The 27,949-nt window shown below is 37.2% G+C and overlaps 3 protein-coding genes across 5 annotated transcripts; 1 reads left to right on the forward strand and 2 right to left on the reverse strand.

Annotated features, from left to right (window-relative positions):
* Positions 1-984: 984 nt before the first annotated feature.
* Positions 985-4,073, reverse strand: LOC121053543 (pyrophosphate-energized vacuolar membrane proton pump-like). Of its 2 annotated transcripts, none has more exons than XM_040520862.1 (2): positions 3,775-4,073; positions 985-1,274 (listed from the first exon to the last, which is right to left on the reverse strand). In XM_040520862.1, the coding sequence occupies exons 1-2, from the start codon at positions 4,016-4,018 to the stop codon at positions 1,225-1,227; spliced, it is 294 nt and encodes a 97-aa protein (XP_040376796.1). In that variant the 5' UTR covers positions 4,019-4,073; the 3' UTR covers positions 985-1,224. The 2 variants fall into 2 exon arrangements, with proteins under 2 accessions (XP_040376796.1, XP_040376797.1); XM_040520863.1 differs by lacking the exon at positions 985-1,274 and adding an exon at positions 2,488-3,097.
* A 2,053-nt stretch (positions 4,074-6,126) lies between these two features.
* LOC121053655 (pyrophosphate-energized vacuolar membrane proton pump-like) lies at positions 6,127-9,215 on the reverse strand. Of its 2 annotated transcripts, none has more exons than XM_040521445.1 (2): positions 8,917-9,215; positions 6,127-6,416 (listed from the first exon to the last, which is right to left on the reverse strand). In XM_040521445.1, the coding sequence occupies exons 1-2, from the start codon at positions 9,158-9,160 to the stop codon at positions 6,367-6,369; spliced, it is 294 nt and encodes a 97-aa protein (XP_040377379.1). In that variant the 5' UTR covers positions 9,161-9,215; the 3' UTR covers positions 6,127-6,366. The 2 variants fall into 2 exon arrangements, with proteins under 2 accessions (XP_040377379.1, XP_040377380.1); XM_040521446.1 differs by lacking the exon at positions 6,127-6,416 and adding an exon at positions 7,630-8,239.
* Positions 9,216-19,729: 10,514 nt separating this feature from the next.
* On the forward strand, positions 19,730-27,293 carry LOC102716755 (probable sucrose-phosphate synthase 2). The gene is made up of 14 exons (XM_006646925.3): positions 19,730-19,885; positions 19,991-20,182; positions 20,285-20,374; positions 21,399-21,607; positions 22,031-22,094; positions 22,815-23,513; positions 23,658-23,765; positions 23,928-24,059; positions 24,192-24,368; positions 24,962-25,015; positions 25,112-25,174; positions 25,271-25,975; positions 26,095-26,222; positions 26,573-27,293. Exons 2-14 carry the CDS (start codon positions 19,994-19,996, stop codon positions 26,847-26,849), a joined length of 2,895 nt encoding a protein of 964 aa, XP_006646988.2. The 5' UTR covers positions 19,730-19,885; positions 19,991-19,993; the 3' UTR covers positions 26,850-27,293.
* Positions 27,294-27,949: the final 656 nt, after the last annotated feature.

The following is a 27,949-nucleotide window of genomic DNA, read 5'->3' on the forward strand; positions in this document are numbered from 1 at the left end:
TTTACCTATTCTAGTTCTATACTTTATATTGTTTTAGAAAATAATTAGTTTGACAATACTAGGACAATATGTATAATGTACTTTAAAAATAAACATTTATTATTATTATTATAGATTTTTAATATTGTTGTTCAAAACAACTGGAATTATAAAACTATACGCTTCTATTAAAAAGTGAACCACACCTTTTTTTTTCATATGTGATGGTTGGGGTACTTTTTGGATGGAGAGATTAGGATAGGAAAATGATCTCTCACCCATGGTAGCATTGTATCCTAACTAACCATTTCCGCCGTCTTATTTCATCATAGCCCTTCATACATTTCTATTATCACAATCTCACCTCATATAAATAGAGATGTCTTGAGCTGCCGTAAGTAGCACAAAATTATAATTGAGCTTTAACTACATTCTTTACTTTCATCAAAAGTAGATTTATTCAAAACTGATTTTGGAGCATAACAACATAAAGTTTTGTTTTTTTTGAGAGAAACATAAAGTTTTGTTTGGATTGCAACAAACATGAATTTTAGGTCGCTACGCTCTAAAATCTCTTTAATGATGTCAAGTTTCTTTTGTAAAAGTAAAGGTCAAAACAACCCACAAACGGATCAATTGACAATTATAAGCCATTAGGCCATACCAAACCACTTCTATCATTATTATTTTTAGGGTAACGCTTCGGTACATATTACTTGTAGTATAATACTGCCAGTAGAACTAATCTCGTCCATTAATTTTAAAGGGTATTTTCGTACTTTAATTAATATTAGATTTGTATTTATTATTTTTTTATCACATTATACACGGATAAAAAAAGCCTAGATCCACTTACACAGTAAAAAAGACGATATTACCCTCTCAGAATTTTACTACACCTAAAATTGTTGTTAGTATAATTTAATCACAACCGTCCAATAAAATTAAATGAGCGGTCTAGATTAAATTATACTACAAGTAATATGCATCGGAGTCGACATCTTATTTTTATAATAAAATACTAATACGCATATTACGTGAACTGAGCGTAGATTAATTGGGTAGGTTACTCGTAATTAAACTTACTTATATGTATTTTAACTACTAAGGTATTCATATTTAGAGATATATCGGTACAGCATTTTAGAGATATATCTGAAAGAAACTACGCGAAAAAAGAACAATGGCAGCAACATCACATTCAGCAAGAGACCATGCCATGACATCGACAGTTTGCGGTTTGTATCACTCGAAGAATCGTTGTCCTCGACGCCTCGTGGCTAAAGTTTCCAGCTCTGCAATTGCAAATTTGCAATGGTAACATCATAAGGCCCCGTTTACTTCCTAAAAAATTTTCACCCAAAAATATCACATCGAATCTTTGAACATTTAAATAGAGTATTAAATATAGATAAAACGAAAAACTAATTACATAGTCATATAAAAAATCATGAGACGAACCTTTTAAGTCTAATTAGCACATGATTAGTCATAAATGCTACAGTATCCTACATACGCTAATGACAAATTAATTAGACTCAAAAAATTCGTCTCGTGGTTTCCATGCCAGCCATGAAATTCGTTTTTTCATTCTTGGCCAAAAACCCCTTCCGACATCCGATCAAACGTCTGATGAGACACGCAAAAATTTTCATTTCACCGACTAAACACCCCTCTAAAAGGAAGAGAAAAAAAGAAATAACACTGAACAGTAGCAGTGTTTCGACAGCATCGATCGATCATGTCTCTGCGACTGCGAGAGTGATTTTTCCACACCAACCACAGGGAAAACATCACCAGTATTTGTCAGTGTTTCTTAAGCTTTTCGCCGAGGTGGTTGCTTGTTCCAAAACAATCTGGGACGAACTAATTTGTTATACAGTAATCTCATTGATCTCTCGTGTATTGATGATTTGTTTTGCTGTAATCATCATTGAAATCCAGTGATTTTTGGCTGTGTACATCCGATGGATTAGAGGCCGGGTTCATCCCATTTTCTAAAAAAATCACTGGATTTGTGCCAGTTTTAGGTAGACCTTGGTCCAAATTCATGGGAATTCAAGTTCAGAACTTCAGATCTCATATGTGACATGGGTCGCGTTCGTTTGAAACGTTGGTAAGATAACTTAGCTCGCGTGGAAAACATAATAATAGATTAGTACATGATTTATTAATTATTAATTATTAAAAAATATAAAATAGATTAATATGATTTTTTAAAACAACTTTTCTATAGACAATTTTTAAAAAATACACCGTTTAGCAGTTGGGGAAGCGTGCGCGCGAAAAACGAGAGATATCAATCACTGCAATATCTTTTAAGCTTAAAAAAAATCATATATCATAAGCTGTACAAGGTTGGTAGGACTTCTTCCATTGCTAATTATTTGTATATAATAATGCGATGCCCTTTCCCGTTTTCATGATTTTTTTTATTGCAATGGTAGGTAATATACCTGAAAATGATATCCTTAATTTTATATACCGGAAATGATTCTGAGCTGGTACTTCTCATAAGAATCTGAAACTGATACATATATACTTTGTAAATTCATTGTGCCACACTGACACTGTTAATCACAACAAATCACCATGGATGATGTATACTCAGCCAGTTCCCTGGCGACTTTCATTCCTTTATTCAATTTATTTAGTTCTGAATTTACTGTCATGGAATGTACTGTTACTTCACATGAGCAAATTAGGTTTACATTACCATGAATTAATCAACAAGGACAGCATGTCTGAACTCTGGAGAAACTAGCTGACAAGCACAGCTCAACTGGGCACCTGTCTTCTTCTCCCTACCACAATGATTAACCTAGCTAGGTTCTTAACAACTCCAGTGGGCTTCACCTTTTCAATATTCTCATCTTGCCAAGAACATATTCCAACATGGAAGAGGGCATATTATACAGATTCTGATGAGATGAACTTTTCGAAATGCGTAAAAATTCCTTGCTGGCTACAACACAACACATAGCTTGAATTGGACGCCATTGAATAATCTTAGCTTAACAGCTTCATCTGAACAACAAGTTTAGCTAGGACCATTCGGGCAGATAGAGATAATTGTGTCGATCAATCATGCCATTGGCTCAATCTACCAACCCCCAATCTGGGAAGGAGAAAAAATATCAGTTTTCAGAGAAGAGATTGATCCATCCGGGAAACGCCAAGCGCCATACGTTGTGATCTTGGATGGATAAGAGGGGATGATGCCAATGAAAACTCAGGCCACAATTATTCAGACAACAAATGGTAGAAACAATCTTGCATGCCTTGTTTAAATTATGCAGGGCATGCATGCCCAGATCTTTGTATGAGTGGTTCTGTGAATGCAGTCAGGTTTCTCATCGTTTTCATATGGATGGATGGATGGTAGCTTTCTGAATGCCTGCATTTGCATTTGCATGCATGCACTCTGCCATTGGTCCCCTTATCTCCTTCGGGCCATTGCAGGACACTCACAGGTTCTCTCCTATTGGAATGAGTCCAGGCATTGCTGCTAGCTACTCCCTCTGTCTCATGTTTGATTTTTTTTTTCTTATAATGTTTGATCATTTGTCTTATTCAAAAAATTAAGAACACCAACTCGCGCCAAAATCATCAATCAAACCACGCAAAAATCCGACAACATTTTTTCCAAGCGAACTCAACCGTAACGAAGATCTACCGAAGAGGAAGCATCTCACGATCCCCTCAACCTCGAAGCCCCCCCAAAACTCCCTAAAAAATGCTCAAACGCGTACGCACTCCCACGTACGGCGGTGGCGGAGCCCCCGCTGAACTCACCTTCGGAGATGGCGTTCTGGATCTCGGCGCACTTGGAGACGACGTTGTGGTCGTTGAGCCCCTCCTCCTCCTCGATGAGGTAGTCGCTCGGCCCGCTCTTCCCGGCGCCCCCCTCCCCGCGCCGCTCCGGCGTGAGCCTCACCTTGGAGACGAGCACCCACTGCAGCACCGCGAACGCGATGCCCACCGCCGCCGCCACCGGGATGAGCACCTGCGCCGCCAGCTCCGGCAGGATCGCCGCCATCCCTCCTCCCCCGAGCCGAGAGCTACCCTCCAAATCACAACCCCGGCTTCCCCCCCCCCCCCCGGATCGGAGAGAGAGAGAGAGAGAGAGAGAGAGAGAGAGAAGGTGGATGGGAACTGGGGGAAGGGAGGAGAGGAGAGGAGAGGAGACGCGAGGGGAGGGGAGCCGCCGCCTTATAAAGGAGGAGAGGAGACGACGGCGGCGAGCATGGCAGAGCACTGAGAGCTTTGCAGCGAGGGAGGGAGTGATTGCTGGAAATTTTTTTATTTAATTTTCTAATAAATACTCCCTCTATAAAAAAACGAATTTTTCAGTTTTCGTGTCCAACGTTTGACCATCCGTCTTATTTGAAAATTTTTCAGAAAATTAGAAAAAAATTAGTCACACGTAAAGTACTATTCATGATTTATTATCTAATAAAAACAAAAATATCAATTGTAAAAAAATTTGAATAAGATGAAGAGTCAAAAATTAAAGGTAAAAAATGAAAAATTAGTTTATTTTGGGACAGAGGGAGTAATTTATTATCAAAACTCTGAGAAAAATATACCTTTTGACCACGCCATTAATATTGATGTGACGAAACATTTGTCACGTCATTGGTCGGCGTGGCAGGCGTGACAGTCTTGCCACACCAACAACAATGGCATGGCCAAAACCTTCACTTTAGGAAAAAATTTGTTTAGTGGTTTAGTAATAAAATTACTTGCTAAAAAGGTTTATTTAATAAAAAATTTCTGATTGCTTCTGCCGTTACTCGAGGGGGTGTTTTGGGAATTTTAGGGCTCTTTTGATGAATATTCTTTTCGTCCTAAAATAAATTGTCATCGGCTTAGTTTTAAAATAAATCGCTCGTTATCTCCGTTCTAAAGTATTATCATTCCTCGGTATGAGTTGAAATGTCCCTTGTCTAGTTACATAGCCGTCCCAAAATAAATTAATGGCTAGAGTTTAATTTTGTCCCAAAATAAATTACGAGTGCTACTTTGGCTCCATGATATATTTATACATCCATCTGTTCAATAACTTAGCTGGGAATGATTATATTTTGGAATAGAGGCAGTGATTCCACGAGTTGAAAAGTTTTATTTCTTTAATACTCCTTACCTCCTGGTCCCTTAATATTTACCTATTCTAGTTCTATACTTTATATTGTTTTAGAAAATAATTAGTTTGACAATACTAGGACAATATGTATAATGTACTTTAAAAATAAACATTTATTATTATTATTATAGATTTTTAATATTGTTGTTCAAAACAACTGGAATTATAAAACTATACGCTTCTATTAAAAAGTGAACCACACCTTTTTTTTTCATATGTGATGGTTGGGGTACTTTTTGGATGGAGAGATTAGGATAGGAAAATGATCTCTCACCCATGGTAGCATTGTATCCTAACTAACCATTTCCGCCGTCTTATTTCATCATAGCCCTTCATACATTTCTATTATCACAATCTCACCTCATATAAATAGAGATGTCTTGAGCTGCCGTAAGTAGCACAAAATTATAATTGAGCTTTAACTACATTCTTTACTTTCATCAAAAGTAGATTTATTCAAAACTGATTTTGGAGCATAACAACATAAAGTTTTGTTTTTTTTGAGAGAAACATAAAGTTTTGTTTGGATTGCAACAAACATGAATTTTAGGTCGCTACGCTCTAAAATCTCTTTAATGATGTCAAGTTTCTTTTGTAAAAGTAAAGGTCAAAACAACCCACAAACGGATCAATTGACAATTATAAGCCATTAGGCCATACCAAACCACTTCTATCATTATTATTTTTAGGGTAACGCTTCGGTACATATTACTTGTAGTATAATACTGCCAGTAGAACTAATCTCGTCCATTAATTTTAAAGGGTATTTTCGTACTTTAATTAATATTAGATTTGTATTTATTATTTTTTTATCACATTATACACGGATAAAAAAAGCCTAGATCCACTTACACAGTAAAAAAGACGATATTACCCTCTCAGAATTTTACTACACCTAAAATTGTTGTTAGTATAATTTAATCACAACCGTCCAATAAAATTAAATGAGCGGTCTAGATTAAATTATACTACAAGTAATATGCATCGGAGTCGACATCTTATTTTTATAATAAAATACTAATACGCATATTACGTGAACTGAGCGTAGATTAATTGGGTAGGTTACTCGTAATTAAACTTACTTATATGTATTTTAACTACTAAGGTATTCATATTTAGAGATATATCGGTACAGCATTTTAGAGATATATCTGAAAGAAACTACGCGAAAAAAGAACAATGGCAGCAACATCACATTCAGCAAGAGACCATGCCATGACATCGACAGTTTGCGGTTTGTATCACTCGAAGAATCGTTGTCCTCGACGCCTCGTGGCTAAAGTTTCCAGCTCTGCAATTGCAAATTTGCAATGGTAACATCATAAGGCCCCGTTTACTTCCTAAAAAATTTTCACCCAAAAATATCACATCGAATCTTTGAACATTTAAATAGAGTATTAAATATAGATAAAACGAAAAACTAATTACATAGTCATATAAAAAATCATGAGACGAACCTTTTAAGTCTAATTAGCACATGATTAGTCATAAATGCTACAGTATCCTACATACGCTAATGACAAATTAATTAGACTCAAAAAATTCGTCTCGTGGTTTCCATGCCAGCCATGAAATTCGTTTTTTCATTCTTGGCCAAAAACCCCTTCCGACATCCGATCAAACGTCTGATGAGACACGCAAAAATTTTCATTTCACCGACTAAACACCCCTCTAAAAGGAAGAGAAAAAAAGAAATAACACTGAACAGTAGCAGTGTTTCGACAGCATCGATCGATCATGTCTCTGCGACTGCGAGAGTGATTTTTCCACACCAACCACAGGGAAAACATCACCAGTATTTGTCAGTGTTTCTTAAGCTTTTCGCCGAGGTGGTTGCTTGTTCCAAAACAATCTGGGACGAACTAATTTGTTATACAGTAATCTCATTGATCTCTCGTGTATTGATGATTTGTTTTGCTGTAATCATCATTGAAATCCAGTGATTTTTGGCTGTGTACATCCGATGGATTAGAGGCCGGGTTCATCCCATTTTCTAAAAAAATCACTGGATTTGTGCCAGTTTTAGGTAGACCTTGGTCCAAATTCATGGGAATTCAAGTTCAGAACTTCAGATCTCATATGTGACATGGGTCGCGTTCGTTTGAAACGTTGGTAAGATAACTTAGCTCGCGTGGAAAACATAATAATAGATTAGTACATGATTTATTAATTATTAATTATTAAAAAATATAAAATAGATTAATATGATTTTTTAAAACAACTTTTCTATAGACAATTTTTAAAAAATACACCGTTTAGCAGTTGGGGAAGCGTGCGCGCGAAAAACGAGAGATATCAATCACTGCAATATCTTTTAAGCTTAAAAAAAATCATATATCATAAGCTGTACAAGGTTGGTAGGACTTCTTCCATTGCTAATTATTTGTATATAATAATGCGATGCCCTTTCCCGTTTTCATGATTTTTTTTATTGCAATGGTAGGTAATATACCTGAAAATGATATCCTTAATTTTATATACCGGAAATGATTCTGAGCTGGTACTTCTCATAAGAATCTGAAACTGATACATATATACTTTGTAAATTCATTGTGCCACACTGACACTGTTAATCACAACAAATCACCATGGATGATGTATACTCAGCCAGTTCCCTGGCGACTTTCATTCCTTTATTCAATTTATTTAGTTCTGAATTTACTGTCATGGAATGTACTGTTACTTCACATGAGCAAATTAGGTTTACATTACCATGAATTAATCAACAAGGACAGCATGTCTGAACTCTGGAGAAACTAGCTGACAAGCACAGCTCAACTGGGCACCTGTCTTCTTCTCCCTACCACAATGATTAACCTAGCTAGGTTCTTAACAACTCCAGTGGGCTTCACCTTTTCAATATTCTCATCTTGCCAAGAACATATTCCAACATGGAAGAGGGCATATTATACAGATTCTGATGAGATGAACTTTTCGAAATGCGTAAAAATTCCTTGCTGGCTACAACACAACACATAGCTTGAATTGGACGCCATTGAATAATCTTAGCTTAACAGCTTCATCTGAACAACAAGTTTAGCTAGGACCATTCGGGCAGATAGAGATAATTGTGTCGATCAATCATGCCATTGGCTCAATCTACCAACCCCCAATCTGGGAAGGAGAAAAAATATCAGTTTTCAGAGAAGAGATTGATCCATCCGGGAAACGCCAAGCGCCATACGTTGTGATCTTGGATGGATAAGAGGGGATGATGCCAATGAAAACTCAGGCCACAATTATTCAGACAACAAATGGTAGAAACAATCTTGCATGCCTTGTTTAAATTATGCAGGGCATGCATGCCCAGATCTTTGTATGAGTGGTTCTGTGAATGCAGTCAGGTTTCTCATCGTTTTCATATGGATGGATGGATGGTAGCTTTCTGAATGCCTGCATTTGCATTTGCATGCATGCACTCTGCCATTGGTCCCCTTATCTCCTTCGGGCCATTGCAGGACACTCACAGGTTCTCTCCTATTGGAATGAGTCCAGGCATTGCTGCTAGCTACTCCCTCTGTCTCATGTTTGATTTTTTTTTTCTTATAATGTTTGATCATTTGTCTTATTCAAAAAATTAAGAACACCAACTCGCGCCAAAATCATCAATCAAACCACGCAAAAATCCGACAACATTTTTTCCAAGCGAACTCAACCGTAACGAAGATCTACCGAAGAGGAAGCATCTCACGATCCCCTCAACCTCGAAGCCCCCCCAAAACTCCCTAAAAAATGCTCAAACGCGTACGCACTCCCACGTACGGCGGTGGCGGAGCCCCCGCTGAACTCACCTTCGGAGATGGCGTTCTGGATCTCGGCGCACTTGGAGACGACGTTGTGGTCGTTGAGCCCCTCCTCCTCCTCGATGAGGTAGTCGCTCGGCCCGCTCTTCCCGGCGCCCCCCTCCCCGCGCCGCTCCGGCGTGAGCCTCACCTTGGAGACGAGCACCCACTGCAGCACCGCGAACGCGATGCCCACCGCCGCCGCCACCGGGATGAGCACCTGCGCCGCCAGCTCCGGCAGGATCGCCGCCATCCCTCCTCCCCCGAGCCGAGAGCTACCCTCCAAATCACAACCCCGGCTTCCCCCCCCCCCCCGGATCGGAGAGAGAGAGAGAGAGAGAGAGAGAGAGAGAGAAGGTGGATGGGAACTGGGGGAAGGGAGGAGAGGAGAGGAGAGGAGACGCGAGGGGAGGGGAGCCGCCGCCTTATAAAGGAGGAGAGGAGACGACGGCGGCGAGCATGGCAGAGCACTGAGAGCTTTGCAGCGAGGGAGGGAGTGATTGCTGGAAATTTTTTTATTTAATTTTCTAATAAATACTCCCTCTATAAAAAAACGAATTTTTCAGTTTTCGTGTCCAACGTTTGACCATCCGTCTTATTTGAAAATTTTTCAGAAAATTAGAAAAAAATTAGTCACACGTAAAGTACTATTCATGATTTATTATCTAATAAAAACAAAAATATCAATTGTAAAAAAATTTGAATAAGATGAAGAGTCAAAAATTAAAGGTAAAAAATGAAAAATTAGTTTATTTTGGGACAGAGGGAGTAATTTATTATCAAAACTCTGAGAAAAATATACCTTTTGACCACGCCATTAATATTGATGTGACGAAACATTTGTCACGTCATTGGTCGGCGTGGCAGGCGTGACAGTCTTGCCACACCAACAACAATGGCATGGCCAAAACCTTCACTTTAGGAAAAAATTTGTTTAGTGGTTTAGTAATAAAATTACTTGCTAAAAAGGTTTATTTAATAAAAAATTTCTGATTGCTTCTGCCGTTACTCGAGGGGGTGTTTTGGGAATTTTAGGGCTCTTTTGATGAATATTCTTTTCGTCCTAAAATAAATTGTCATCGGCTTAGTTTTAAAATAAATCGCTCGTTATCTCCGTTCTAAAGTATTATCATTCCTCGGTATGAGTTGAAATGTCCCTTGTCTAGTTACATAGCCGTCCCAAAATAAATTAATGGCTAGAGTTTAATTTTGTCCCAAAATAAATTACGAGTGCTACTTTGGCTCCATGATATATTTATACATCCATCTGTTCAATAACTTAGCTGGGAATGATTATATTTTGGAATAGAGGCAGTGATTCCACGAGTTGAAAAGTTTTATTTCTTTAATACTCCTTACCTCCTGGTCCCTTAATATTTACCTATTCTAGTTCTATACTTTATATTGTTTTAGAAAATAATTAGTTTGACAATACTAGGACAATATGTATAATGTACTTTAAAAATAAACATTTATTATTATTATTATAGATTTTTAATATTGTTGTTCAAAACAACTGGAATTATAAAACTATACGCTTCTATTAAAAAGTGAACCACACCTTTTTTTTTCATATGTGATGGTTGGGGTACTTTTTGGATGGAGAGATTAGGATAGGAAAATGATCTCTCACCCATGGTAGCATTGTATCCTAACTAACCATTTCCGCCGTCTTATTTCATCATAGCCCTTCATACATTTCTATTATCACAATCTCACCTCATATAAATAGAGATGTCTTGAGCTGCCGTAAGTAGCACAAAATTATAATTGAGCTTTAACTACATTCTTTACTTTCATCAAAAGTAGATTTATTCAAAACTGATTTTGGAGCATAACAACATAAAGTTTTGTTTTTTTTGAGAGAAACATAAAGTTTTGTTTGGATTGCAACAAACATGAATTTTAGGTCGCTACGCTCTAAAATCTCTTTAATGATGTCAAGTTTCTTTTGTAAAAGTAAAGGTCAAAACAACCCACAAACGGATCAATTGACAATTATAAGCCATTAGGCCATACCAAACCACTTCTATCATTATTATTTTTAGGGTAACGCTTCGGTACATATTACTTGTAGTATAATACTGCCAGTAGAACTAATCTCGTCCATTAATTTTAAAGGGTATTTTCGTACTTTAATTAATATTAGATTTGTATTTATTATTTTTTTATCACATTATACACGGATAAAAAAAGCCTAGATCCACTTACACAGTAAAAAAGACGATATTACCCTCTCAGAATTTTACTACACCTAAAATTGTTGTTAGTATAATTTAATCACAACTGTCCAATAAAATTAAATGAGCGGTCTAGATTAAATTATACTACAAGTAATATGCATCGGAGTCGACATCTTATTTTTATAATAAAATACTAATACGCATATTACGTGAACTGAGCGTAGATTAATTGGGTAGGTTACTCGTAATTAAACTTACTTATATGTATTTTAACTACTAAGGTATTCATATTTAGAGATATATCGGTACAGCATTTTAGAGATATATCTGAAAGAAACTACGCGAAAAAAGAACAATGGCAGCAACATCACATTCAGCAAGAGACCATGCCATGACATCGACAGTTTGCGGTTTGTATCACTCGAAGAATCGTTGTCCTCGACGCCTCGTGGCTAAAGTTTCCAGCTCTGCAATTGCAAATTTGCAATGGTAACATCATAAGGCCCCGTTTACTTCCTAAAAAATTTTCACCCAAAAATATCACATCGAATCTTTGAACATTTAAATAGAGTATTAAATATAGATAAAACGAAAAACTAATTACATAGTCATATAAAAAATCATGAGACGAACCTTTTAAGTCTAATTAGCACATGATTAGTCATAAATGCTACAGTATCCTACATACGCTAATGACAAATTAATTAGACTCAAAAAATTCGTCTCGTGGTTTCCATGCCAGCCATGAAATTCGTTTTTTCATTCTTGGCCAAAAACCCCTTCCGACATCCGATCAAACGTCTGATGAGACACGCAAAAATTTTCATTTCACCGACTAAACACCCCTCTAAAAGGAAGAGAAAAAAAGAAATAACACTGAACAGTAGCAGTGTTTCGACAGCATCGATCGATCATGTCTCTGCGACTGCGAGAGTGATTTTTCCACACCAACCACAGGGAAAACATCACCAGTATTTGTCAGTGTTTCTTAAGCTTTTCGCCGAGGTGGTTGCTTGTTCCAAAACAATCTGGGACGAACTAATTTGTTATACAGTAATCTCATTGATCTCTCGTGTATTGATGATTTGTTTTGCTGTAATCATCATTGAAATCCAGTGATTTTTGGCTGTGTACATCCGATGGATTAGAGGCCGGGTTCATCCCATTTTCTAAAAAAATCACTGGATTTGTGCCAGTTTTAGGTAGACCTTGGTCCAAATTCATGGGAATTCAAGTTCAGAACTTCAGATCTCATATGTGACATGGGTCGCGTTCGTTTGAAACGTTGGTAAGATAACTTAGCTCGCGTGGAAAACATAATAATAGATTAGTACATGATTTATTAATTATTAATTATTAAAAAATATAAAATAGATTAATATGATTTTTTAAAACAACTTTTCTATAGACAATTTTTAAAAAATACACCGTTTAGCAGTTGGGGAAGCGTGCGCGCGAAAAACGAGAGATATCAATCACTGCAATATCTTTTAAGCTTAAAAAAAATCATATATCATAAGCTGTACAAGGTTGGTAGGACTTCTTCCATTGCTAATTATTTGTATATAATAATGCGATGCCCTTTCCCGTTTTCATGATTTTTTTTATTGCAATGGTAGGTAATATACCTGAAAATGATATCCTTAATTTTATATACCGGAAATGATTCTGAGCTGGTACTTCTCATAAGAATCTGAAACTGATACATATATACTTTGTAAATTCATTGTGCCACACTGACACTGTTAATCACAACAAATCACCATGGATGATGTATACTCAGCCAGTTCCCTGGCGACTTTCATTCCTTTATTCAATTTATTTAGTTCTGAATTTACTGTCATGGAATGTACTGTTACTTCACATGAGCAAATTAGGTTTACATTACCATGAATTAATCAACAAGGACAGCATGTCTGAACTCTGGAGAAACTAGCTGACAAGCACAGCTCAACTGGGCACCTGTCTTCTTCTCCCTACCACAATGATTAACCTAGCTAGGTTCTTAACAACTCCAGTGGGCTTCACCTTTTCAATATTCTCATCTTGCCAAGAACATATTCCAACATGGAAGAGGGCATATTATACAGATTCTGATGAGATGAACTTTTCGAAATGCGTAAAAATTCCTTGCTGGCTACAACACAACACATAGCTTGAATTGGACGCCATTGAATAATCTTAGCTTAACAGCTTCATCTGAACAACAAGTTTAGCTAGGACCATTCGGGCAGATAGAGATAATTGTGTCGATCAATCATGCCATTGGCTCAATCTACCAACCCCCAATCTGGGAAGGAGAAAAAATATCAGTTTTCAGAGAAGAGATTGATCCATCCGGGAAACGCCAAGCGCCATACGTTGTGATCTTGGATGGATAAGAGGGGATGATGCCAATGAAAACTCAGGCCACAATTATTCAGACAACAAATGGTAGAAACAATCTTGCATGCCTTGTTTAAATTATGCAGGGCATGCATGCCCAGATCTTTGTATGAGTGGTTCTGTGAATGCAGTCAGGTTTCTCATCGTTTTCATATGGATGGATGGATGGTAGCTTTCTGAATGCCTGCATTTGCATTTGCATGCATGCACTCTGCCATTGGTCCCCTTATCTCCTTCGGGCCATTGCAGGACACTCACAGGTTCTCTCCTATTGGAATGAGTCCAGGCATTGCTGCTAGCTACTCCCTCTGTCTCATGTTTGATTTTTTTTTTCTTATAATGTTTGATCATTTGTCTTATTCAAAAAATTAAGGAAATATTATTTATTTTGCTCGTGACTTATTCTATTATCAAAAGAATTTTAAACACGACTTGTCATTTTTTATATATTTATACTAAATTTTTAAATAAAACGAATGATCAAACATTGCAAAAAAAATCAAACATCTTACACTACCAAACGGGGGTAACGGAGGTAGTAGCTAGCTCCCAGCTGGCCAGCTGTAATGGAACAGTTTTGGTTTTATAAATTTGGACGGCTGTGTTCTTTCCACCGATGAAAGGTGAAATATTATTTTGTTTTTTATAGTTATTTAATAGTATATATGTTACGTTAAAAATCTATTTTTAGAAATATGAGATGGTGAATTTATACATAGATTTTTTAAATACGTCGTTTTAGTAGTTTGGGAACTGTGCACGTAAAAACCGAGGAATAATCTAAAAAAAACAGTTATTTATTTTCAACATATCGCGCATTTTTCATTTGTTTTATACTCTTTTCTTATTCTTAGTTCTTAAAATCAATTTTATGATCTTTGAAACATCTGGCAGCATATACTAGCGGACAGGTTTGTTTCTTCTTCAGGGTTTAGTTCATGAGCTTCTTTACTATTGTAGATCATGTGCTCCTGTATCTCCTCAAGTACAGAACAAATTGTCCGTAAGTAATATATTCTCCATTTTCTAATATGAAGTTGGTTCAAACATCGTATAATAAAAATGGAGGGGATAGTAATTGTCTAGGGTCCAAAAAGATAATGACCCTGAAATAGTGTAGGCTGTTGTCTTGTCACCGTTTATTACTTGCAATCTAGGTTAATGAGAATAAAATTTCCAAAAAATGAATTGTTAATCAGAATAATATGACATCCACGTAACTTCATACTCCCTCTGTGTCACAATAAGTATATTTTTACTTGATCATCGTCTTATTTAAAAAATTATGATCAGTATTTTTATTATTATTAGATGATAAAACATGAATATTACTTTACGTGTGACTATTTTTTTAAAAAAAAGATCATAATATTTTTAAATCAAACAAATGGTTAAACACTGTACATGGAAATTTATAAATATAGTTATATTGGAATGGAGAGGCAGTAACCGACAAGCTGGAATACATTACACTGATGGCGTATGTATACGTTTGATGTATGCTGACTCATTTGTCATTTTCAGCTTTAGTTTAAGGGTTTCTTCGAAACGTACAATTCTAAAAACGTACGAATAGAAAACTATACATGATTAGGAAAGATTGGGAAAGAGTGGCCGCACGCGTATATGAATTCGTGGGTGTACTATGTTTAAAATAACATACTAACCTCTCATCAAAAAAAAAACATACTAACCAAGAGGGTAATTTATATTGCAATTAAGAACCTAGAAGCATGCACGGTGACCACCGGTGTACGTCGAATCATACGAGTTTACCGGTCCTTCTGCTTGTTCTTTATCATAATTTATTTTTCAGCTATTATTTTTAAATTACTATAAAAATATAATTAATAAATTATTTTTGTTTGTAAATATATTGTTTCGTGTTTTCCTTCCAACAACAAAAAAAAAATGACCAACCGTCCACCTACCTGTCCTGGCTGCTGAAAACGATCTTTACGGTTCCTTTGGAGTTTGGAACAGAGATTTTTAGAGGATTCCAATCCAAATTTTCCCATGTTTTCATTTGGAACAGAGAAATGTCTCTTAAAATCCTATGAGTTTTCAGGATTATAACACGAGGCCCAAACTCACGAGAAACTTGCCTTGTCCCTCTCTAATTGCTTGCTGTAACATTTTTTTTCTCGAACGCCAGAAAACTTACGCGTCAATATATTAGAAAAAAAAGAGTGCAGCAATTGCTATAACATTTTCTCTTTGAACAATCCAAACAACTTATTTTAACCATTTTTGTGTTTTATGATTTCTAAGGATTTGACAGTCATGACATTCTAATCATGTTTCTTTTTGAGAATACCCTGACAATTGCGTATGTTTGTATTAAGATTGATACTCCCTCCATATTTTTTTATATAACGCCGTTGACTCTTAGGTCCACGTTTGACCATTCGTCTTATTTAAAAAAAATCATGTAATTATTAATTATTCTGTTATAATATGATTTATTATTATAGGAACTTTAAGTAGGCATTATAATTTTGCATATTTAGATATAAATTTTGAATAAGACGATACTAAAAGTTAACGGCGTCATACATAAAAATAATATGGAGGGAGTATCTATTAGCACCCTTGAGATACTAGGTTATATCATGTCCTGAGATTAAACCACTTGTTGTTATCACCACCATGGAAATTAAATGGTTGAATGATATTCCTTTGAAAAAATCAATTTGTTTTGAGGGCTGGTGGCCAAACCCCAATATTAGACACATATATAATTATGTCTTCAATCAAGTTTCAAGATAAATATTACAATCGACAGAAAATATTCTCCTATTATTTAAAAAAACAATATTCTCCTATTATGTTTTGATGGTTATTTAGTTAAGCTACATATAATGCTGAGTCACCAGTGATCAAATCAGGAATCCATGTACCCAAAAGTTATTGAAATAGGCATATACCTATAGTTACCTTTATCCCTCTTGTTTTTCTTAATGTTCAAGAATAACTTTACACAAGATAACAATGACCGATGTGCTGACACCTTGGCTATATTCGCATGAAATGATTGCTCTTTTATTAGAAATTGACAGAAATGAACCAACAAAAAAAAAAGAATGGACATAATTCATATATTCTCCATAAATCTCATGAAGAAATCACCCATTTTTAGGTGGAAGAATAATCCAGGTCAGATTAAAAACGTGTCTGTTAGATGCATCGATTTGCCTTTTTAAGGTTGATACCTTTGCAGTTGGGCATTTAAGAACAGTGTGAAATAAAGGGAAACGATAGGAACAGTTTTGTTCAGAAAAAAAAATTGAATGCCACATTGGTTTAAAAAGCTACAACTACATTGTCAAAACTACTAATACAACTTCAACTTAAAGAACTGCACGCAATAACATATGATTTTATCAAAAACATAACTTAAAATATCCGACAAGTTTGAGCCTACCTATCGTACCCATATAAAATACTCATACCGTAAATTGGCCCACATGTCGTGCACCATAGGCAATAAAAATATATTTGTAGTTTGATGAAATATCTAATTAAAGTTAGAGTAAAATTAATGTTTTGACCAAATAATTGCAGTTATATGATTTTTGTGGGTATAATTCTTCAGCTTGGGTGCCCTATAGATGCCAAAAGACCGGACGTTCAACAAACGTTAAAACATCAACTTCTACGTGATGATAGATTGTCTATAATAGGTTATCTTTTTGCACGTTAATACATATAGTTAGCTTTTTTTTTGTAATAATAGGTTGTCTATAATGGATTTGCACAATTGATTATTTGACTCTAAGGTACATTTAATAAGCTCCCTTCGTCTCTTTCTTCATCGCTATAGAAATTATGACCTCCTCCGTCTTAAAAAAATAATACCTCTCCGTATTTTAATAGATAACATTGTTGATATTTTGTTACATGTTTGACCATTATTTTATTAAAAAAACTTGTGTAAATTATTTTGTTTTGATTGAATTTGTTACTAAATATATTTTACTTATAACTTACATTTTCACATATCTACACAGATTCTTTGAATAAGATAAATGGCTAAACATGTGACAAAAAGTTAACAATATCATCTATTAAAATATAAACAAAGTACTTTTATGATATTTAAATATTATCTTATAATACTACTGCTTTATCCACTTAATGTTATGTTTATAACCTTTCCACGTTAAAGGAATGAACAATGATGGTGTGGTGGTGTACATGGTCCTCGTTGGAGCAATTTCTTACCTATCCATCAACTCTAGAATAGGGACGACAATGGGTAAATACCTATCGTGTATTGGTACCTCAGACTCATACCTGGCCACCAGTAAAATTTCATACCATCAAAAATTCCCATATCCGATAGGAAATTTCCCTAGACCCATACCCGTTTGGGTAAACTTTATCCATCGGGTCACTCATTTACTCACAATAGTTTAAAACAATATAAATTGTATAGTTTTTGTATAGTATATTACACTAGACACTAATACCTAAAAGATCACACATTTCATATAAGTGTGGTGGAAAATGTATGGATGGTTTAAATACGTAGGGTTTTGGTTAATTGTGCTAGGCTAATTTGATATTGGACCATGGCGCGCATTTAAACTTGCGGTATTTATTATCTATGGGTAAATGGGTATAGAGATCATATGAACGTTTTCATACCCGCGTACTCATCGGGTAAAGGTATGCCCAATTACTTACCAACATGTGATATATTTAGTCCATACTAGTACCCTAATAGAGTAAATACCCATCGGGACTCGGGTCGCTGGTCCCGTTGCCATCTCTGCTCTAGAAATTTTTTCCCTTGTCAAAATATACTTTTCTTCTCACATTTTGTAGAATATACTGTTTTAAAAATATACAGAAATATGCCGTTATCGTCGCTGGCTGTGGTGACACTCTCCTCTCATTTGCTACAAGCCTCCCGGCCCCACTGAGACTAGTAGCGATATGGGTGTATTTTTGAATTTCTTTTATAGAAGCCACATATGTCCAAAAATCGTGCTGGAAAAAATTTAGCAAAATTATAATGACACTGTTTAAATTTTTTCAAAAAAAATCGTCTAGAAGGCAGCTCTTGCTATAATTTCGGACATTTTACGTCCTTCAACAGTCAAACCTTGGTTAAAATACAAAACGCGAAAGAGTAAAAACAATAAGGCCCAAAACATTTTTAAAAGTTGGCATGTCGATTTTAGAGTTGGGCCAAATTGCTAAGCTACAAATTATGGGCTCAAAGAGGAATTGGACCAAGCATGCTAAAAGCCGCTATAGTATAGTATTTGGCTTATCATTTTTAATCCACAAACCATGATATTCTGTCGAAGCTGCACTTGACTATAGGGATAATGTCATCTACCTATGGTTAAGCACTGCTTCCTAATTTAATAAATTTTCTTGAAGGGCTCATCTAAAAGAATGTTTGGAAAGCTCATAACCTAAAAGAACTTGATTGCCCTTGGAAAAAAAAAGATGCAAATGCACCCTAAAAACTAATTTAAAGATACAAGATATGTTTAAATATTTTATCATCTACTATCTCTATCCTAAAATATAAAATATAAGCATGTGTAGATTGTTTGGCAGAGATTGAGAGGTAGAAGAAAACCTACTATGCCTCATAATAAATAAAAAATGGATGAGGTGAAATGTTATACATAGGAAAAAATTAAAAAAAATCTACTTAGTACCGTGTTATTTTAGTACAGTATAAAACATAGATCTAGAAAATGCTTATATATTTTAAGACGAAGAGAATAAGAATATAATTATATAAATAGGAATATTATGTCAGTGTGTAAATTAATTCATGCGTGAACTCCGTAATAATTGATACAGTAGCTCGTTGAGCGAAGACCGAAATATTATTTTATTATTAAAAAAGAATATTTGCCAGCGTATCAGTCCATTTCGTCTAACGGGGTACACTAATTTACTCTTTCCATAACAAGCCCACGTTATCTCATTCCCGAAAAGAAAAAAACCAAATCCGACCAATTTATTTTTTTAATTACACTTCGCCCATTTCTCCGCTCCTCCTCCTCTCCTTTTCCTCCTCCTCCTTCCTTGGCTTCGCCTCCACTCCGCCCCCCCCACGATCTCGCCGGGATCTCCACGCCGGCGCCGATGGCGCGCAGCGGCTCGACGGGCCTCCTCAGCTGACCCCTCCCTGCTCCCGCGGTCGACCGATCACTCGATCTCCACCCACCCATCCGTATTCCGCGCCCCCTGCGTGACCCGTCGCGCCGATCTCTCTCTCCCTCCCATCGCCTGCGGCTGCGAGCACCGGTGCCGGCGTCCTGCGACTGGGCTGCTTTGCGCCGCCCCAAGGAGGCCTCGACTCCCGTCGCTAGCTCGGCTGCGCCGATCTCCGTCCGCACCGGCGGTGTCGTCCTGCTGCTTCCGCTTCCGCGCCTCCGGTGAGCACCCGTGCCGACGCGGCGCACGCGCCTTAGCCTCCCCTTTTGTCTTCTAGATCTGGGAGCTAGGGTTTTTTCTCTCTGTCTTAAACCTGGAAAATGAAGGCGATGGCGGGCAACGACAACTGGATTAACAGCTACCTCGACGCCATCCTCGACGCCGGCAAGGCGGCCATCGGCGGGGACCGCCCCTCGCTCCTCCTCCGGGAGCGCGGCCACTTCTCCCCGGCGCGGTACTTCGTCGAGGAGGTCATCACCGGATACGACGAGACCGACCTCTACAAGACATGGCTCCGCGTGAGTCGCCGCGAGCGAACGCACACCTTCCCCCCTTGAATTCCGCTGCTTTGTCCGCTCTACCGTTCGATTACTTGATCGATCTGGGCGTGTGCTCGTCAGGCGAACGCGATGCGGAGCCCGCAGGAGAGGAACACCCGTCTGGAGAACATGACGTGGAGGATCTGGAACCTCGCGAGGAAGAAGAAGTTGGTGAGCTCTTCGTCATGTTTCCTTGTATATGATGATAGTGTGCATAGGTTGCTGAGTTCTAGCGAGCGCAGTCACAGTGACTCTGTAGTTTTACTTGGCTAGAGGTAATCGTTGAATCGATATTATGGATTGACGTTGGTGATAGTTAGTTAAACGGTGTTGGACCTATTCGGAGGAGATAATCAGCGAAGCACTCGGTTTATTTAGGAAGGATGCTTGGCATTCTTTTATCACAGTTTCTGAATTAGGGACTGAGTTACTGAACAAAAAGTGGGTAGCAAGCAGAAAATGCTGGATTGCTTTGTTGTATCTATTGCTTGAGTTGTCTGACATAACATATATCTCTTGGCGACAGCTATGTCATTACGCTATAATTTTGAGAAGCCTTTATGTTTTTGTCCCCTTCTGATCACTAACTTTAGGTAGAATTGTGAATGCAGTACTTGTTTGCATCATACTTTGTTCGAGTTGTTATGATATATGATGCCTCTTGCTACACTTATGCCATCATTGTACAATCCATGAAAAATCGTTGAAGTTTTTTGTTTAGTTTAACCTTAACTTTCTAGGTATGATGCAAATGGTGTCACTTGACAACTCATGCACTATGAAAGCAGACATTCCATTAGTAATAGATGCAGCAAGCAAATGTAATTCTATGAAAACAACTTAACCTGATAGGACATGTTTGATACAATCACATGACATATCCCATTCCATCATCCATTTTTTCTATTTCTAAAGCTTTGCCTGGCTATTACTCAATGTATCTGGTTTTGGCTAGGCCATCTAATTTTTAAGTACTTTTCCACGGAATCCTTAGTCAGCTGTTGGCTTCCCAGTTGAAGTAATGTTTCAAGATTTCTTTCTTCAAAAGCTACTACTTTGTTTGTGTCAGTTGTAATATAATTTGCTATGCCAAGAAGTACAAATATTTTTTTCCTGAGACTCGTGTTAGAGTTGTGTCCATTTGATGTCATTCTATTTTGAACCTCGCTTGTCATATACATGTTCTTACATGCAGTTCGAGAAAGAAGAAGCCTGTCGTCAGTTGAAACGCCAGCCTGAAGCTGAGAAATTGCGAACTGATACTAATGCAGATATGTCTGAAGATCTCTTTGAAGGAGAAAAGGGAGAAGACGCTGGTGATCCATCTGTTGCGTATGGTGACAGCACTACAGGGAGCTCACCTAAGACGAGTTCAGTTGACAAGCTATACATAGTACTGATCAGGTATAGAGTAAATACCACTTTTACCTTCTGTGATTTGTTCAGCATAACATCAGGACCAACAAAATCGTTTTGAGAACTGTCTGCACTTTGTATTTTTTTTAGGAAAGAGAGTATTAACGCTGCGTATTTAGCATGTATTGTTTCTGCATCTTATTCTGTTTTAAGAGTTTATATTATGTATTTACGTGTGCATTTCCTTAGCTTTTCGGCAATCTGTCTCTAACAAGAGTCACATTTTAGAATTAGCAATATATAAATAAATCTCATGTTTAACAGACACCCAAATATCCTTTAAATTTTACAATGAGCAGCTGACCAAATTTATCCATGTTGCTTGCTTTATAATCCATGCTCAAGTAGAAATGGTGTTTCTATTTGATTTCAAATTATAATGTTCGTTAATCAGTCCATGCTGTACTGCAGTCTACATGGTCTGGTCCGTGGTGAGAATATGGAGCTAGGGCGAGATTCAGACACTGGTGGCCAGGTAATGTTGGTACACCAGACTTAGCTAAATAAGAAATGATGTATGGTTAGATTAGTTGTTTTACATGATCTAGTACATACCACATGGACCCTATTCTCTGGCAGCACAAATTAATTTAAGAATCAATCATATTGGGATGAAAAACACACCTAACTTCTAATCTTCTGAACTAAAAATCTACTTGAGTGCATTTAAGTTGAATACTCTTGTGTTTAGGATGCAATCTTGTCTTTTAAGTTATGTTCTGATACCCAATGGTTAATTGTAAGGTCCATAGGTTTGTCGAGAACATGATTAAGCCCTGGCATTATCCACTAGTGGATGAAAAATATATCTTTACACTGTTTTTCCATTATACTCGTTCCGTCCCAAAACAAACCAATCTTTTGGTTTCCGTGTCTAGCGTTTGACCATCCGTCTTATTTGAAATTTTTTAAAGAAATTAAAAAAAATTAGTCACGCGTAAAGTACTATTCATGATTTATCATCTAATAAAAACAAAAATATTAATCGTAATTTTTTTTTAAATAAGACGAAGAGTCAAACATTATAGGTAAAAAGTGAAAGATTGGTTTGTTTTGGGACGGAGGGAGTAGAACCTTATTTTACTGTTAAGTAGATCTATATTATATTCTCATTTATATTTTATATCCTGGGGATTTTCTCATAGCAGAAGATTCAACAAGTTCATAACTATATTCCACATACCGTTTTTTGTAGGTCAAATATGTGGTAGAGCTTGCTAAAGCGTTGAGTTCATCTCCTGGAGTTTACCGCGTTGATTTACTGACAAGACAAATCTTGGCACCAAATTTTGATCGTAGCTATGGTGAACCTGCAGAAATGTTGGTTTCGACAAGCTTCAAAAATGCTAAACAGGAAAAGGGTGAGAACAGTGGTGCATACATCATTCGGATACCATTTGGACCAAAGGACAAGTATCTAGCTAAGGAACATCTGTGGCCCTTCATTCAAGAATTTGTTGATGGTGCACTAGGTCATATTGTGCGGATGTCAAAAACCATTGGTGAAGAAATTGGCTTTGGTCATCCAGTATGGCCTGCTGTGATTCATGGGCACTATGCCAGTTCAGGAATAGCTGCTGCTCTATTATCTGGATCTCTTAACATCCCTATGGCATTTACAGGGCATTTTCTTGGTAAGGATAAATTGGAAGGGCTTCTCAAGCAAGGGCGGCATTCAAGGGAACAAATAAATATGACATACAAAATAATGTGCAGAATTGAGGCAGAGGAATTATCTCTTGATGCATCTGAAATTGTTGTTGCTAGCACTAGACAGGAGATTGAAGAGCAGTGGAACTTGTATGATGGTTTTGAAGTTATACTTGCAAGGAAGCTTCGAGCAAGAGTTAAGCGTGGTGCTAACTGCTATGGCCGCTATATGCCACGTATGGTTGTGAGTATACACATTTCCTAGCCTTCTACAATACTTTCTAAATTAATGGGAGTATATTTTACACCATAGGGATTGCATTACCAGTTTACCACCAGTTGTTGATCTATTACAACTCCTAATGTCCTCTTTTTCCTGATTTTTCAGATAATACCTCCTGGTGTTGAATTTGGTCATATCATTCACGATTTTGATATGGATGGTGAAGAAGAAAATCCATGCCCAGCCTCTGAGGATCCTCCTATTTGGTCTCAGGTCACTGCACTTCCTCCAGAGTCCTTCAGAGATCTCAGTTACTAGTGTAAACTTTATTCAGTAGTTGTCTACTTGTCTTATTGAAGACAGTTTGTTCTGCTTGTTAGACCTGTACCTCTAGATTTGATCACTAATAATCTATACACGTGCAACTGATGACAGATAATGCGCTTCTTTACAAATCCTAGGAAGCCTATGATTCTGGCGGTTGCTCGTCCATACCCTGAAAAGAATATTACATCTCTTGTAAAGGCATTTGGTGAATGCCGCCCTCTAAGGGAGCTAGCGAATCTGGTAAGATTGAACTTAAACCATCTTGATGTTCTTTGGTTTAGTTTTTGTAATGCCATAATCATATTGTATAGTGTACAAAATGATATTTTTGGTCCTAGGCTTTTCAGAACTAATTTTTATCATGCATTGCAGACACTGATAATGGGTAACCGTGAGGCCATTTCTAAGATGCACAACATGAGTGCTGCTGTGTTGACCTCAGTGCTTACATTGATAGATGAATATGACTTATATGGCCAAGTGGCATACCCCAAGCATCATAAGCACTCTGAAGTTCCGGACATTTATCGTTTGGCTGCCAGGACAAAGGTATGCTGTTCCTGAAATGAAACGAAGAAACTTTACTATGTTTTAGTTTTTTTATGCTGCTTTTATGTTCTTTAAGTTCTCTTAGTTGAAACCTACCATTAATGTATTCCCTCCATTCCACCTTTTTCCGTAATGTTTGTACAATTTTCCACTCTGGCCCTATTTGATTTAGCATATATAGTGTTACACTTGGCCATTTTGCACTGAACTTTTTAGATGTAATCCCTCCTTGGTCTCTTCTTTCTTATTCCATGTTGTTTTCCAGAAGAACCCATGTTGGATTTTTGTCAAGAAATGTTTAGCTGAAACATACATTGTTTTCTTGATTCTTACTCCCTCTGTCCAAAAAAAACTCAACCTAGGGCTAGGAGGGGATGTGACCTCTCCTAGTACAATGAAAATCTGGACAACTTTCTATCCAGATTCATTGTACTAGGAGGGGTCGCATCCCCTTCTAGGTCGAGTTTTTATGGTACGGAGGGAGTTAAATAGAAGTAACATTATTTTTCCCATGGTATAATAGCATAAGGTGTCAATACCTTATTTTCCTGTACCACTTACTTAGGTGCTGATCATCCGATGATCTTCTGCAGGGTGCTTTTGTAAATGTAGCTTATTTCGAACAATTTGGTGTTACCCTAATAGAGGTCAGAACTTTGAGAACCCAGTTTACTTTTCTTGCTGTTTAACTTTTCAATGTCCTAAACTCCTAATCATAACCAGTTTGTTGTATCTATGTGCAGGCTGCTATGAATGGTTTGCCTGTTATTGCAACAAAAAATGGAGCTCCTGTAGAAATTAATCAGGTGTGTGCCTTATATTCTACCATGTTATATGTCAAAATACAACGATGCACTGAAGGGGTAAATCACTTTGCCTACTTTCTTGTGGATTTAATGCAGGTCCTGAACAATGGTCTCCTTGTTGATCCACATGATCAGAATGCCATTGCAGATGCACTGTATAAGCTTCTTTCTGACAAACAACTTTGGTCTAGATGTAGAGAGAATGGGCTAAAGAATATTCACCAGTTTTCATGGCCTGAACATTGCAAGAATTACTTGTCAAGGATATTGACTCTTGGTCCGAGATCACCTGCTATTGGTGGTAAACAGGAACAGAGTAAGTCACCTATGTCAGGAAGGAAGCATATCATTGTTATATCTGTAGACTCTGTTAACAAGGAAGATCTGCTCCGGATAATCAGAAACACTATTGAGGTCACACGCACAGAAAAGCTGTCAGGCTCAACTGGTTTTGTGCTGTCAACTTCACTAACAATTTCAGAGATACGCTCGCTGCTAGTGTCTGCAGGCATGCTTCCTACTGATTTTGATGCTTTCATCTGCAATAGTGGAAGTACAATCTATTATCCTTTGTATTCGGGAGATATGCCAAGCAGTTCCCAGGTTGCACCTTCAATAGATCAAAATCACCAATCACATATTGAGTATCGATGGGGAGGAGATGGCCTAAGAAAGTATCTAGTGAAATGGGCTACTTCAGTGGTAGAAAGAAAGGGACGAATTGAAAGACAAATTATTTTTGAAGACTCAGAACACTCATCGACCTATTGTCTTGCATTTAGAGTGGTCAATCCAAATCATGTGAGCCTTCTAACCACAGTGACAGATTTGTCCTGTGTGTATGAGTGCTATTAATGTTTAATGTTTTTTAGACATTCCCTTTTGGATGTTTAATGTGTGTGTCTGTTTTTCTTTTGTAGCTACCGCCTTTAAAGGAGTTGAAGAAATTGATGAGAATCCAGTCACTCCGGTGCAATGCGCTGTATAACCATAGCGCTACCAGACTATCTGTAGTTCCCATTCATGCATCACGTTCCCAGGCACTAAGGTTTGGCATCTTTTGCACATTCCTTCCTTCATTTGCATCGACTTGCGATAGAAACATTTTTGCCTTCTTGTATTCCCTATCATCAATAAACTGTAAACATTAATGTTTTACGTAAAAGGCTGTAATTCTGTACCATTTTGCTTCAAACAGAGATAAGAACAAAATTTGCAATATGCACACCAGCTTTAATATGCACTAAAATTAACGATGATGTCAAGAAATTACCATCATTTACAAAAATCGGCAATTTCAGTAGAAGGATGCTTTCTGTAATTCTTATGTGCCTGCACTTGCTCATAAGTGATGTTATCTTGTTACCCATGTGCTGAACAAACCTATCGTTCATGTAGGTACTTGTGCATTCGCTGGGGAATAGAACTGCCGAATGTTGCAGTCCTTGTTGGGGAAAGTGGTGATTCAGATTATGAAGAACTGCTAGGTGGTCTCCACAGGACCATTATCTTGAAGGGCGAGTTCAACATTCCTGCGAACAGAATCCATACTGTCAGGAGATATCCCTTACAGGATGTCGTCGCGCTTGATAGCTCAAATATCATTGGTACTGAGGGTTACAGTACAGATGACATGAAGTCAGCTCTGCAGCAGATTGGTGTGCTGACACAATAACCCCCTTCTGTTTGCATTCCACAAAAAAGTAAACGAAAAGGAAAGTAAAGAACCAAACCAAGCACCACTATTTCCATACTTGATGGAAATACCGATTTTGTTTGTAGGATGTAGAGTTTGTGTGTGTGGCCCATTTCTGAGCTGTGAATAACTTCCTCCCTTTTGTTTGTACCACTTAATTTTTTTTGAAGTGAACTATATGGATACATCAAAACCAGACACAAAGATGGTTTAAACTTTGATGATTACGGGAAAAACATACGTAAAGAATAGAGTGGTTCAGAGTGAAGGCTACAAGATGCAAAAGGCAATCTTACATGGTTGGGGGGCCTCTTGAGAGTGTGTTCTCAATACGATTTTGTTGTGTTCAATGTAATCCAATGTTCAATATGATCATATATCTTATACATTTCCTTTTAATCACACTGATTTTTATTTCACTCATCTGATGCCATGTTTGGATGCACTGCCATCTTGATTTTTTTTTTGCAGCTATTGAGGCTACCATGGCCAGCGACTGCTTGTTCAGGTTGGCACGCTCGCCGGCCGGAGCTAAACCGTAGGGCACGCTGGCTGGAGGCGTGGCCCACACGTCAGGTAAAATGCGTCGAGGTCAGCACTCAGCAGTCGAATGGAAAGCCACCCGTTGCCTGCTGAAACGGGGGATGGATAACGTCGGGCAAAAATCCTGAGGATTCTTTGCAACCATGCAGTTCAAGCTTGGCAAAGTCCCCGTTTTGACACGCTAAAATAATCAGATATCAAGAATAAATTCGTGAAAGATTGGAAAATTTATACTCAGTATCTGAAGAGCCTTCTTCTTTTATATGGAAAAAAATGTAGTGTACTTGTTAATTCGAGATAGGGATACAATACAGATTATCGGAGATATGTACAAAAAGAAGAAAAAAAAAACATCACCACCAGACCACAGTATGGTTGATCTTTTTAATATAACCATTGCAAACTTGAAAATTTGATTAATATTATTTTTAAAACAACTTTTACATAGAAATGTTTCAAAAACACACTATTTAGTCTTCTGAGAAATATGTTCACAAAAAAGGAAATTTTTCATATATTATGTCATTCCATCTTCC

This window comes from Oryza brachyantha, chromosome 2 (genome assembly GCF_000231095.2).
Source record: "Oryza brachyantha chromosome 2, ObraRS2, whole genome shotgun sequence".
In the NCBI taxonomy this organism is placed as follows: Eukaryota; Viridiplantae; Streptophyta; class Magnoliopsida; order Poales; family Poaceae; genus Oryza; species Oryza brachyantha.

Coding starts and splice junctions, on each gene's coding strand:
- LOC121053655 (XM_040521445.1), bottom strand. CDS start 9,160: ATGGCGGCGATCCTGCCGGAGCTGGCGGCGCAGGTGCTCATCCCGGTG. Junction 6,417..8,916: donor CCAGAACGCCATCTCCGAAG/GTGAGTTCAGCG, acceptor TTGCAATTGCAG/AGCTGGAAACTTTAGCCACG.
- LOC102716755 (XM_006646925.3), top strand. CDS start 19,994: ATGGCGGGCAACGACAACTGGATTAACAGCTACCTCGACGCCATCCTC. Junction 23,514..23,657: donor GCTATATGCCACGTATGGTT/GTGAGTATACAC, acceptor CTGATTTTTCAG/ATAATACCTCCTGGTGTTGA. Junction 25,976..26,094: donor GAGTGGTCAATCCAAATCAT/GTGAGCCTTCTA, acceptor TTTCTTTTGTAG/CTACCGCCTTTAAAGGAGTT.
- LOC121053543 (XM_040520862.1), bottom strand. CDS start 4,018: ATGGCGGCGATCCTGCCGGAGCTGGCGGCGCAGGTGCTCATCCCGGTG. Junction 1,275..3,774: donor CCAGAACGCCATCTCCGAAG/GTGAGTTCAGCG, acceptor TTGCAATTGCAG/AGCTGGAAACTTTAGCCACG.